The 13,001-nt window shown below is 49.2% G+C and overlaps 6 protein-coding genes across 6 annotated transcripts; 3 read left to right on the top strand and 3 right to left on the bottom strand.

The window, feature by feature from the left end:
* The first annotated feature begins 68 nt into the window (after positions 1-68).
* Positions 69-3,537, top strand: EURHEDRAFT_416350 (tetratricopeptide repeat protein). The gene is made up of 4 exons (XM_040782929.1): positions 69-365; positions 417-2,287; positions 2,338-2,553; positions 2,605-3,537. Exons 1-4 carry the CDS (start codon positions 109-111, stop codon positions 3,483-3,485), a joined length of 3,225 nt encoding a protein of 1,074 aa, XP_040635163.1. The 5' UTR covers positions 69-108; the 3' UTR covers positions 3,486-3,537.
* Positions 3,438-5,134, bottom strand: EURHEDRAFT_533599 (UbiD family decarboxylase; the record flags this gene model as incomplete). The annotated part of the gene is made up of 6 exons (XM_040787252.1): positions 3,438-3,749; positions 3,770-4,024; positions 4,191-4,555; positions 4,681-4,685; positions 4,758-5,049; positions 5,086-5,134. The coding sequence occupies 6 exons, from the start codon at positions 5,132-5,134 to the stop codon at positions 3,576-3,578; spliced, it is 1,140 nt and encodes a 379-aa protein (XP_040635162.1). The 3' UTR covers positions 3,438-3,575.
* A 568-nt stretch (positions 5,135-5,702) lies between these two features.
* On the top strand, positions 5,703-6,583 carry EURHEDRAFT_380976 (kinase-like protein; the record flags this gene model as incomplete). The annotated part of the gene is made up of 2 exons (XM_040779353.1): positions 5,703-5,726; positions 5,780-6,583. 2 exons carry the CDS (start codon positions 5,703-5,705, stop codon positions 6,581-6,583), a joined length of 828 nt encoding a protein of 275 aa, XP_040635161.1.
* Positions 6,584-6,632: 49 nt separating this feature from the next.
* On the bottom strand, positions 6,633-7,684 carry EURHEDRAFT_464710 (uncharacterized protein; the record flags this gene model as incomplete). The annotated part of the gene is made up of 3 exons (XM_040784983.1): positions 6,633-6,680; positions 6,727-7,229; positions 7,288-7,684. 3 exons carry the CDS (start codon positions 7,682-7,684, stop codon positions 6,633-6,635), a joined length of 948 nt encoding a protein of 315 aa, XP_040635160.1.
* A 379-nt stretch (positions 7,685-8,063) lies between these two features.
* Positions 8,064-10,262, bottom strand: EURHEDRAFT_405961 (patatin-like phospholipase domain-containing protein; the record flags this gene model as incomplete). Its single annotated transcript, XM_040780426.1, has 2 exons — positions 8,064-8,771; positions 8,823-10,262. The coding sequence occupies 2 exons, from the start codon at positions 10,260-10,262 to the stop codon at positions 8,064-8,066; spliced, it is 2,148 nt and encodes a 715-aa protein (XP_040635159.1).
* A 1,357-nt stretch (positions 10,263-11,619) lies between these two features.
* EURHEDRAFT_416345 (uncharacterized protein) lies at positions 11,620-12,290 on the top strand. The gene is made up of 2 exons (XM_040782928.1): positions 11,620-12,182; positions 12,245-12,290. The coding sequence occupies exon 1, from the start codon at positions 11,812-11,814 to the stop codon at positions 12,085-12,087; it is 276 nt and encodes a 91-aa protein (XP_040635158.1). The 5' UTR covers positions 11,620-11,811; the 3' UTR covers positions 12,088-12,182; positions 12,245-12,290.
* The last annotated feature ends 711 nt before the right edge of the window (positions 12,291-13,001 follow it).

The raw sequence follows: 13,001 nt of genomic DNA, 5'->3' as shown, positions 1-13,001 counted from the left end.
GTCTGCTATGGACAGCACTTGACGCAGACAGTCGTCAAATGTGATTAGAGCTGTTTCTATTATTATATGTTGTCTCATTGGTGGTGACAAAGTATAAGACGCGTCAATATGGATCATTCAGATTGGAACTACCCGGAGCATCCTCTTACAGACGAGGTCCAGTACGCAGTGCAGGATAGCCAACAACCTGCCGCGGAAGAGGAGTTCGACACATCGTTGCTGGATCCCAGACTTTACGGAGGTACACTTCCCGATCCTTCACAATTCTCGGAACAACCGGTCGTCGAAGATGAATACTACGTCGGGGATTACCAGGGCGGGGATGACTCGGAAGAGGAATACGAACTTTCCGGGGATGAGGACTCGTAAGTCGCAGTTATGGAACCTTTCTACGTTTCACGCTGACAAGGCACTAGGGAGGATGAAGAATCGCCCGATATGGCAGAGGAAGCTGCGGACGATGATGATGAAGACGACTTTCGAAGACGTCGTCGCAGGGGTACCGGCAAGTTCTCAGGCCGGTATGGTGCCAGGGGTGGTAAGGGTATCAAGAGAGGACCGCGCAGGCCTTTAGAACCTAGTCATGAGTTCAAAATGCTACATTCGGAGGCTACATCTGCGTTCATTGACGGAGACTACGAGCGTGCAACCGAGCTGGTGAAGCGCGCGATCCAGATCAACCCCGAAATGTTCGCCGCTCACTCTTTGCTATCCGAAATCTTCCTAGCAGAGGGTGAAAAGGACAAAGCGCTGACCGCGCTTTTCAGTGGCGCTCACACGCGACCAAAAGACCCATCAGTCTGGGCCAAGGTCGCGCGAATGGTCCTGGAGCGTGCAGGAGATGATAGGCAGACAGCCCTGAATGATGCTCTCTACTGTTATAGTCGAGTAGTCGATATCGACCAGCATAATTTGAATGCTCGGTTCCAGAGAGCGGCACTTTATCGCGAGCTGGGGCATAATGGCCGGGCTGCAACAGACTATGAACGCGTCCTTAAAGGGTCCCCGCACAACGTCAGAGCGCTTCGTCACCTTGCGGAAACGTACATTGATCTGGGCAATGTACAAACGGCGTTTGACTATTGGTCCGATAGTGTTGGGTACTACACGACCGTAAACCCAGACGAGGCCCCCGAATTTTCCTGGTCAGACGTCAATATCTACGCAGAATTGTTTACCTACCTAGGCCGGCACGGTGAAGGTCTTGGAGCGATCAAGTCGTTGTGCAGATGGCTTCTTGGGCGCAGTGATGATACAATGTGGGAGGACTTCCACGAAGACGATCGAGAATGGGATTCCAATGATTCTCCTCGGCGTATCAAAACCGATGGCTACATTCCAAAGCAATGGCCACGAGACTCCTATGGACTTGGTCTTCCTATCGAACTCCGAATCAAACTTGGTCTCTTCCGCTTAAGAATGGGATACGATCACAAAGACGAAGCATTGCATCACTTTGAATGGCTAAACCCAGAAGACAATGCAGAAGGAGCTCGACTTTACGATTATGGAGACCTCTTCCGAGAAGTCGCAGACGCTCTCAAAGAAGTCACCTTGTATGAGGAAGCTCTTCGCTTCTACACGCCTCTCCAACATACTGGCGAGTATGCAGACGTCAGTTTCTTCATGGCGATGGGAGATTGCTACATGCGCCTCGGTAACCTCGAAGATGCAGAGAACTGTTACATCACAGTCGCAGAACATGACACCAGAAACGTGGACTCGCGCGCACAGCTAGCCAAATTATACGAGAGTATCGGGCTGACCGAACAGGCTCTAAAATACGTTAACGAGACGGTCCTTCTCGAGAGGCAGGAGATGAGAAATAATCGTCGCAGAAAAGACACCAGACTTGAGCAGCTGGCAAAGGAATTCAAAACGGCAGAGATGGCACCAGAAGAAGCCCCGGTTGTAAAAGAATATGAAGAGGAAACCCCAGAAGCCGAAGGTGTCGCTGCGACACTTACTGCTGCGCCGATTGGTAGGAAGCAGGATGAAGAGGAGACCGGAGAAGGTGACCGGACAGAGCATGTCCAGTACTTGTTTTCGAAAATGCAGGTGTTTCATCCGCTGGTTAAAGAGGGCAAATTGGAAGCCACGGAAGACTGGCTGGATATTGCTGACGCTTTGCTGCGCGAGTTCCGGTCAAATCGGGTATTCTACCCGCTGCAACGACAGGTCTTTATGGGTTATTCTAGAGAGGCGCAGAAGAAGGCTGGGAGGTCTCAAGGTCGGACACTCATGGACGAAATGGCTGAAATGGCAGGCCGTCTCCAGGAGTCTCTAGGTAAGAACCATTCATAGTAATGATGGTATTGCTTTAACACAGGATTACAGGAAATGTCCCAGACGAACCGCTGCAGGATGTTATACCCACTGACTACCACGGAATTTCCTTCGACGATTGGCTCGATATATTCCTCCAATATGCCCTACTCGTAGCAGAACAGGGCGAACCCGGAGAAGCATACGAGTCTCTCGGAGCCGCGGCAGACGCAAGTGTCTGGTACAATTCCAAGCCCAAGACACGCTTAATCCACGTCTGCTGGTTCAGTCAGTTCAATCTCACCCTTGTCGTAATTTCCAACCTACTAACAAAAATAGCATGTGCCCTTCGCGTCCAAGACGAAGAAACACTCGCCAACGAAGCCCGCTGGTTTATCAAGGAATACCAATTTGTAACAGACACCTACCGCCTCTTCTCCATGCTTAGCCACCTCTCTGGCGACCCGCACCGCTCCCTGTTCCATTCCTCCCCAAACATGAAATTCATGCTGCGCCAAATCAAAGCAATAGACTACACCCTCCCAGACAACAACCCACAAGTCAGACATGGCAAGGCAGTCCGCGAATCCGTCTACCAAGAGCGCGCATCGCTCACCACCCGCGACGAAACCGGTGAGGCAATCCCGGCCGAGGAAATGGATGTCGCGCTGCTCGTGCTGTACGGGCATATCCTATACTCGGGGAATAGTTTCTTCCCGGCGCTGAATTACTTTTACCGGGCGTATGCGTTGGATGATGAGAATCCGGCTACGCTGTTGTCTATTGCGCTGTGCTACATCCATCACTCGCTTAAGCGGCAGTCGGAGAATAGACATTATCTTATCATGCAGGGTCTTGCGTTTATGCATGAGTACCGGCGTGTGCGTGAGAGGGAGGGGAGTCTTCAGCAGAGGCAGGAGATGGAGTTTAATTTTGCTCGTGTGTGGCATATGCTTGGGTTGACGCATTTGGCTGTCGAGGGGTATCATCTGGTGTTGGAATTGGGGGGACAAATTCAGGATGCGTATCGGAAGGCTCCTGGGGTTGGGAAGGGGAACGATACGGTTATGCAGGATGCTGGTGCTGGCGCGGTGGTTACGAATACGCAATTCGTGGAGGACTTTTCTCGCGAAGCAGCTGCTGCATTGCAGATTATCTACTCACTTAACGGTGACTTCAAGTCCGCCAAAGACGTGACTGCGAAATGGCTAGTTATATAGCCAATACCCACAATATTTGAATACAAATCTCTTGCAAACTTCCCATCAGCTATCAAACCCATACTCCTTCCAGTTCTCTTCCACTCTTTTCTATACACCCGGAGGAAGCGATCCTCGAAAAAACCCATCTTCCAAATGCAACTCCCCATCTCCAAACTCACTAGCAAACATGCAACATCTCACCACCTTCCGATGATGTCCGCTCTCCGTCTCGGGTTTAACCCCATGTCCCACGTACGGAATCAGTGGGATGTTTCCATATTCCTCGAAAGAAACTCATTCACACCGGTTTGACACCGCGTAGCTTCAGCCCAGATCACATTTTTCAAGTCAGTAGGATCAACGTCCTCCCCGACCAGGTAGATTTTGGGGATATACCACCCAGGCTTAGAGCCGAAAACGACATGCCCGACTTTCGCGCAGAAATCATTCATGCTTGTCTTCGATGCTTTAAGCTGCGTGAGATCGACCTGCAAGACAAACCAAAGACAGTGGGATTCAAACGGACACCGAGCCATTTTAACCGGAAGACCAGCATTCTGACAGATAGTCAAAACTTCGGCTGTTATCATAACACCCCAAACAGTATGATTCTCCTCAGTAGCCCGCCCTGCAACACAAACCGGTAAAACAGGGTGCTCCCGATAAGTAACAGCATCAACCCTGAAAACAGGACACTCCCTACTCCTCCCCGGAAACACAAACCCATGGTACTCCGCCACCAGCCCCCCCAGGCGCAGTCTCCGTATTCGAAACAACACCTTCAAGCACGATCTCCGCATTACCCGGAACGCGAATATCATTCGTTTCGCATTTCACAACCTTAACAGGTTCCCCTGACAACGCACCGATTAAATCCGTCTCATTCGTCCATTTAGGTATTGGCATCCCGCTAACCATAATCGCAGCGGAGAGTACACCGAAACACAACGCCCAAGGCATATCTTGTTTCTCGTCTTTCCACCTCTGGTGGATGACACCGATATCTTGCTTTGGGATGACGGGGCCGATGAGTGACCGTTTCCCGTGGACCATGCCGCGCGTGATGGACCAATTTGTCCAACGGCCGTCTGGGGTTTAAACGGTGTGCATGCCGAAGGTCTGCATGAATTTGCTGCCGTCATGGCAGTGGAGCAACGGGACGGGCAATGCAGTCAAATCAATATCCATCGCCGAATAACTTGTATTCTTTCACGGGTCCTGAAGAGACTTCTTTCGATGGTATAGACGGCTTCTTTTTTCGCATCGCTGATCTTCTGGATGATCTCCTACTCCGATGCAGTAGATGGAAGTCCCAGTGACTTTGCAATCCGACCAAGTTTGTGTCTAGGAACTTTGCTCAGGCCAACTGGTGCCCCAAGGACACGGAAGAGGCCATTGTCTTTGGATCTATCGTAGCCCTTAAATTTCTCAAATAAAGGAGCTTTACCGTCATTCTCGTAGACTTTGCGGGTTATAGCCCCTAACTCGAGGTGAGAATCAACTTCTTTGGTTATGGTGAGCACGTCGTTTTCGTCTTGGAGCTCTTTGAGGTATTGGCGGAAGCTTTTCGCGGCGGATTCGCCTCGGGAAGTGGTGGCTATTGTCCAGTTTGGGATACGGCGAATTGAGCGTTGGAGCGACACTTTTGGAATTGGTCTGGGTAGCATTGTGATGTTTGGTATTAGAGCATTGCTTTCTGTCTACAAGTATAATGATCCAGCTTGGGTCACGAAGAATGCTTCCTTCATATAAGAACCTTTCCTTGTTTCAGCATGCTGTGACATAATTCAATTCAAACCCCTCGTACCCCGAATCGGGCAGCATCTAACGACGTTTACAATTGCTATACTACGTCCTCGATCAGGCCCATGACCTAGCAACCACCCTCCACGGACAAACAGCCGCCAACTGGAGCAGCATCGCCTCGGACATCAAAACAGCCGCCAACCAACACCTCTGGGATGGTGACGCAGGACTATGCCGCGACAATAAACCACCACTCTCTACCCCCAGGGCGGAAATGTCTGGACAATCAAAGCTAACCTCACTATACTAAGTATTCAGTTATCAGTAAATTAATACGACCCGACATGAAAACAGTACTCTACCAATGAAGTCCGGTACATCCAGCGCCAAGATTCATACCTCATCATGAAGCAACAACACAATTCCACCACAGATAAGAATAACTAACAACAACCAAAAGAACGCCCCATTCAAACAGAAACATTCAATATGTCTGGCTATGAGATGCACCTAGTAAGTACACTCAAATACAATATCAATCATTCAAACTAATTCAAACAACGCAGCACGACACCCACCCCGATTACGACAACCTCCAACACCCAACCCGCGACAACATAATCAATGTCGGCCGCTTCACAACAACCCACAAACTGAACGACAAAGTCGTCCGCAAACTCCCAACGGACAAATCAAACCCCACCAACGTCCAAGCTCTCGACATTGAATCCCGCATCTACCACCATCTCGGCGAACACAAGCACATAGCAAGATGTCTGCGGTGCTGCGAGGAGTATATTGATCTACGGTATGAGCCACACGGGGACTTGCAGACGTTTCTGAGGAGGGATGGAGGCACTGGGAAGGTGAATGATGGATTCCGGTATGGGGTTGCGAGGCAGGCGATTGAGGCGGTTGCGTTTATTCATCAGAAAGATATTATCCATTCGGATCTGTCGGCGAGGCAGTTTCTTGTTGATGAAAAGGAAAATATCCGGTTAAGTGATTTCGGGGGCTCGTCGCTGCATGGCTCCGATGCGATGGTTATTGAGGGGGCTACGCATTATATGCCTCGGGGTGGGGAGCCGAACAGTGTGCGGAGTGATATATTTGCGCTTGGGTCGACGCTCTATGAAATACTAGTTGGGAGGATGCCATACGAGGAGAAGGAGGATGATGAGATTAGGAGGCTTTATTCAGAGAGTGTGTTTCCGTTGGATAATATTGCGCATGAGGGGTGGAGGGAGGCTGTGAGGAAGTGTTGGATGGGGGAATGTAAGTCTGCAGAGGATGTGCTTAAGGATGTGTCGAAGCATCATCATATGATTACTAAAGAGCTTTCAAAGGTGAAGCATGCGTTTGAAGGTTGATTCAATATATTCAGATATTTATATGGACGCCGCCATATCTGGTAGTAGGCTATAGGATAGCAACCCCATTCGGAGGACTAGCAACGCCCCCAGGTACCTATTTCATCAGCACATCAACACCAATAAAAGAGAAGAAATCTCACCTTCAAAGGAACACTGCTAAAGAAAAACGACCACCTCCCCTCCCCCCTACAAACCTCGCTCAGCCTCTCCAAATCAAACAACTCCCCAATCGGCATCCCCCACCCCGCCAACAACCACTCATGCAGCCAAAATCTCTTATCCTGACACGGCCACGCCTCCATACTCGGCATATCTCCCGCCACAGCCGCAAATCCCGTCTCCCAGAGCCACCGTAGCGTCTCCTCCGACGATTCGAGCCCGATGGCCGGGGGCACGGGGATGTCGGCTAGGGCTTGGGCTTGGGTGTCTGAGAGTTGGGCGTAGGCGCGGGTCCAGCCGGAGCGGATAAAGAGGATGTCGCCTTCTTGGAGGTCTGTGCCTTGGGACGCTGCGATTTGTTTGAGGGTTGGGACTGTTATGGTTGTGGGTGTGAAGTAGTCGATTGGGATGTTCTTTGCGTCGGCCCAGGAGGCGTAGTCAAGGAGGACACCACGGCCGACAATCCCTCCATTTTCAGCCCATGCTATGCACTGTCAGTATACATACATCTCATATCACTCATCTACGGGAGGAGATGGCACCGTGAATCCCAATCCCCGCCCCCCCAAGCACATCCCCCAACGTCCTCCCTCCAAAATAAACCCTCGCATCTTGATACGCATAATGCCGGAATCCATCCCATTGCGAACTACTCTGCGTATTAAACTCCAATGTATCATCATTCACCTCCCTCGGCGCCTTGTTCTTAATTGTCTGCTTGAATGGCGCGCGTCCAAAGCACGGTCTCGCCATCGCGTCTAGCGGCCAGTCTGTGGATATCCGGATCCCTTTTTGTATTTCTGCGGCGGCGACGCGGGTCTTATCTGGGGTTAGAAGGTTGAGCATGCCGCATTCATCGGAGGGACCGAAGAGGCCCCAGGCGTTGCCTGGAGGGCCCTTTTTTTGGAGGGGGAGCGAGTCGAAGGAGGGTTTGGGCATGGTGTGTGGTACTGTTAGTGCTTTGTGAGTTATTCAAGATGCTGGTTGTATACGCTTGATTGATTACAGGTCCATATGCTCGGTATAAATACCCCGACCTTTTTGGTTAAATGTGGGGAACATCTCGGATATCATCATCGAAATCCGTGAAATCCGAGGCAACCCTAAGCTCGGATTTTCATCTCGTTTCCAGTACACTTTAAAATCACAGTCGACCGAATATGCACTCCTAGACGGATAACCCAACTATTATAACTAAGATATATGAAACTCAACGCTAATGCTATGGTATCCTATGCACGATGTATATAAACGAAGCACGACAATCACTTGAGCTTTCGCCAACGAATTTGTCCAAGCCAAAATTCAGCTCGCAATTCTACTCAGCTGGAGCATCTTCTTCTCCATAAATAGCATCGTCAAAGAAAACGGCAGATTGCCGTCGCATCTCTTCAATTAACTGTCTACTTCCGCGACGGGGCGTAGGACTTGGAATACGAGAAGAACCAGTCGAGCCGCTTTCCGACGTTTCAACATACCGGGATTCATCCTTGTAGTTGGACCGTCGCTCTGTAATTTTGCGGTTGACATGGTTGACCATCAAATCGGCCGGTTCTTGCTCGTTTGATGTTTGGCGGCGATGAAGGAGAGGGGACATTAGCTGGTCCTCGTTGCGAGAATGCTGCCGAATTCCCTTGACGATCTCGCCCTCAATTTTCAATCGGTTTTTAATAAATTGAATCTTTGGAAAGGCGCTTTGTTGGCCCACGTGGATCAGGCGTGCCAGGCGCTCGACGCTGGGATCGGAAAGGATATGATAGAAGTCGGAGGGAATGCTCTTCGGCCAAATGGTGACGGTGCCATTGAACTTCTGGAGCCAGATCTCACTCCAGTCCTGGCCCATGGGGCGCGGCAGTAGCTCGAGGTGCCGGAGAACTCTAAGCCATTTGTTTAGGTCCAGCTTAATATACTGTTCAATAGCAGAGCCTAGAAAGCCACCGCGCCACCCGCGACCCTTTCGATGAGTGACTGGTCGCCCAACTGATCCCCGAGAGCTGAAGAAAAAGAGATTGATGTGGGGATTGACCTATTCAAATGTTAGACACGTCTCAGTTTGACAACCAACTGGATTTCTCACCTGCGAAACGATGGTAAAGTTGACATTGAAATGCAAGTTCAATGCTTTGATTGGTATATCAGTTCGTAGACTGCCATCTTTCCACTTGTGCCCAAAAGAATACGGTGCAAGAGTACCGTCACGTTTCTTGGTCATCAAGACAACAGGATTCAAGATACCAGGAACTGCCGCAGAAGCTAGCACGGCACTCCAAATGACGCAATCGGGCGACGTGAGATAGTTTGCGAGAATTGTAGGCGAGTGAGGGTCAGACGGCACACAGCTCACATTTAATACACGCCCTGTCCTTTCATACGCTTCGCGAAACGTAGTAGAACCTCTGCAGAACCAGCTGCATTGACGAGCCCAGTCCAGAGTATCGAACCGTGCACCGGTGCGCCACCAGCGCCGGAACCAAGTCGGGAAATTTTCGTGGCACGCCCTAATGCGATGAGCCAAAGCGGGAACCAGAAGTTGTTTCAATTCCTCATCTGTCCTTGTAGCAACCAAGCCAGCGACCAATGCGCCTCCTGAGGTTCCTGTGATGATCTCTGGAAGAACACCATTCTCAAGCAATGCCTTAACCACACCGAAATGGTAGTACGCAAATGTAGCTCCCCCTGACAAGCAAAGCGCAGTGCGACCAAGATTCGTGTTCAAATGCTTAAAGTGCTGGTACTTCTCATCACTCGTGACCTGCTGGCTGTCCTCCACTAGCTTGATACAGGCATTAACCTCGTCAACGTATTCCTGCACCAGATCCTTGGTCCCGGAATACGTTTCACTGTACAACCGCGGGTTCTCAACCCCAGAAAAGTTGTTCTTGACACACGCTTCCAGAAGAATGCACAACTCTTCAATTGCAGACTCGCCCGTGCTCGTCTTCCCATTGTGCATCTCCCATTCCGCCTCCTTCCTTGACTTCTTCAACTGTGCGACGACCTTGTTGATCGTAAGATGGTCGTAGTATGCGTATTCATCCACCTCCTTCCATCTTGCATTGCCCAAATGCGCATCAAGCGCCTGCGCGGCCTTTAACCAATCCGCATAATTCGCCTTCGTGGACAACTCGTGTCGTAGTCGTTGCCTCTTCCCCCTCCACGTAATCCAGTGTTCATATATAAAAATATACCACCGCGTCAAGACATATATCAGGCTAAGCACGGAGATCCAGGCAAATACGGTGAAGAGAAACGGCCACTTCAACAGCGTGTAGAGAACCCCTTCCCTGGTCTCATCCGTGCTCCGCCGAGGCTTCCTGCGTTTATTGTTCGATTTCCGGACTCGTTGGTTAATAGGTCGCCAGTCATTTATAGCGACCAGGGGAGAGGCTTCGGGGGCGCTTAACGCTTTCTCGAATTGTCGTAGATCATCGGGGTCGATGAAGTCGTTGTCGTAGTCTGGTAGGGCGAAGGGATCGTAGGGATTGCGAGCATTCGCCAATTTCTCCGCCGGTGCCATTATTATTGCTGCATTGTAATACAATTGTAGAAAGAAATCAGAATAAGAGAGAGAGTTGGGAATATGGGAACTGGATTGAGGTTGAAAGGCACCGACGTCATGCGCTTGTCAGCTTGGAATCCGTTAAGCCACATTTCAGGACGGATATATGTGGCTTGTATAAACACTAGCCACACATGCGCGCTCACCGACGGTTTTGTGAAACATCAACAACGCGAATAAAAGCAGTTGCAGTGAACAGACAGCCAGGACGCAAGGGTTAAAAGCGGGACAATGCAACTAGTATTCGGCGAAGTCAGATACGCTGATGGTGGCATCCACGCGTGCATCGGCCGAAGTCAAACTAGCAGACCGAGTACTCGGTGCTCCGACTGGTATCAAACTGTTTTAGCGCTTGGAAGAGGCTTGGTATAGAACACTCCGAATTGATTACAAAAGAGCAGCAAACTTTCACGTCTATATCGGTGAAGACGAACAAAGAGATGGATGACGGATACCCTCGCAATACGGGAAATTGAGAAGGTGACCTCGATGCAGCCGAGTCGATGGCTTACTGCATGTGGCATTCCGAGACGAGTAAGCCCTACGCGTTCTAGCCCAAGGCAAGCTTCCGATGCTCTCTCCGACCAAGTCTCATTGGATCCTAATTGTCACTCAAACATCGTTGTCAAGTCGACCACGGAGATAATTGTGCTCGTGCAATCACTCATTGGCCGTGCTCCCCTGGTCATCGGAAGCCCGGAGTATGCCAAGGATTAAGTGAGATTGACATTGCATACACCAGGAATAAAGGTAGACATTGCTTCTTGGGAGCTTGACACAGATATTCGATTTCTTGCAGTGAAATCTGGATGGATTTGAAGGTTCTCATGTCCCTAAATGGATGTTCAGTATAATTGGCCAATAACAGTACATGACTACCCCACGATTAACATTAGTGGGGCTCCATAGAATTTTATGTTGATATTGAACGATAATAGCGAGTAGTCTAAATGCATCGGGTTATGAATAGGAAACGAATTGCATCACTGGAGGAAGGAAACCGGTCTGGGCATGGATGGCTTGAAGATTGCTAAAGTGCTTCAATTGTACTCCATATGTTAGCGTGAAAAGGCACAGGGATTCGATGTATTCGATAATTGCAATGCTGTACCGTATGTCATAACTATGAGAGCCGGCCTGTCTTGCAGGCACTATGAATACTACCACGAATCAGACAGACAAAGAACACACACATGGCAATATCCCTCATACAAGCATTCGTAGAGTTTATTGCAGCACACCATAACAGAAATAGAAACCAGCAGCACAGATTTTTTTATTAAAAAAAAAAAAAAAAAAAAAAAAAAGAAAGAAAGAAAAAAGCATGTCGCATTGCAGCAGCCACACGCGCAACCCTCAACTCACCCGCCCACCACCAAGTTACCAACAGCCGCCCAGATACAAATGATTTTCCCAAAGGGGTTTGGTTGAGTTGAACCGTGCTTTGTACAGTAGCGTAATACTAGCCCATAGCGCTAGTACTGCAGCGTGCAGGTGATGGGACGCAATGACCGACATGTCAGTGGATAATTTGATAGGGTCAACTGCAAAACTATTTGGGCTGGATGCATCGCGCTACTCGCATTACTCGTATTTACCAGAGTTTGTTAAGAGGATTCTGGGTAAATTATTGCCGTTTCAAGTTGATTCGATGGCGCACCCTTTCAATGACTTGAAACTTGTCGGTTATTCTGGTATGCGTTGCTCTTTGTTTTTCTCCGTACTTGTACTCCGTATGTACGTGCTCGCATTGACACATTTGGAGGCTCAAAATAAATGTTAAAATGGCGGGCCTCGTGTGATCCAAGCCACCACGCTTTGTATATCAAATGACCTCATCAGCATCCCCAGTCATCACAAAAAAAATGTATTCATTATCTATACATATAGCCTTATTGTAAGCCTCATTATATACACCGCCATAGAAAGAATAGCCCTACCAATTATGCTGCGTAGTCGCGTTTTTCGAGTCATGGCTTAACTGCGATCAGGCGGAAAGCGGCGTCATGATATTCGCGTCTTATCGATATCAGACGATTCGGCGTTCTCCACTATCAATCACTCACACCGCCTCTACTACTGTATGTACTGACACTCGGCACCGGCACTGACACTGACACAACTCTGTTGATACGCTATTATCTACGTTATCTGTCGAGGCGACTGCCCCTCCATCCAGAAAGGGAAACACTGGCATCATAGATCTCGTTAATTCTACAAAGACACGAACATACCCGATCATACAATTACCCCGCCATGTTTTTGTGACCACCGGAAACATCCACCATATTGTGGTTCGGATGACGTCCATAGAAGGGCGCATGGAGCGACAGTAAAATACGGTGTAAATAGGGTATGAGCGGATGGTGGACGGAACCATAGATCGCGACATCATCTCATTTTGTATCGATATCATACCATGTTATGTTTTCCGTTCATACCACCGTGTCGGGAAAATCGGCGACATCCATGGATCAAAAGGTTTGATATCCTTGGTACGATCCTGTAGACGAGTTGGTTCAAATCTATAGGTTAATCTTGCAGTAGGAATTGTATGATTCTGGAGAACAAATACAAAGTAGGAGTTTAATTTATACGAATGCATGTACGAGTATGCCGTACAGCAGCGCACTGTATGAATCGGATAAAGCCCACAAATTATCACAATTAGCGTCAATGCCGTGCACACGGAGGTTA

This window comes from Aspergillus ruber, assembly GCF_000600275.1.
Source record: "Aspergillus ruber CBS 135680 unplaced genomic scaffold scaffold00034, whole genome shotgun sequence".
Lineage (NCBI taxonomy): Eukaryota > Fungi > Ascomycota > Eurotiomycetes > Eurotiales > Aspergillaceae > Aspergillus > Aspergillus ruber.
The sequence above is the reverse complement of the archived record's forward strand: the minus strand, read 5'-3'. Positions and strand labels throughout refer to the sequence as shown.

Bases quoted from the DNA above. Each gene is read 5' to 3' on its own strand.
- EURHEDRAFT_416350 (XM_040782929.1), top strand. From the start codon at position 109: ATGGATCATTCAGATTGGAACTACCCGGAGCATCCTCTTACAGACGAG. The intron at 366-416 runs GTAAGTCGCAGT...ACAAGGCACTAG, and splicing joins CTTTCCGGGGATGAGGACTC to GGAGGATGAAGAATCGCCCG. The intron at 2,288-2,337 runs GTAAGAACCATT...ACAGGATTACAG, and splicing joins CCGTCTCCAGGAGTCTCTAG to GAAATGTCCCAGACGAACCG.
- EURHEDRAFT_416345 (XM_040782928.1), top strand. From the start codon at position 11,812: ATGACCGACATGTCAGTGGATAATTTGATAGGGTCAACTGCAAAACTA.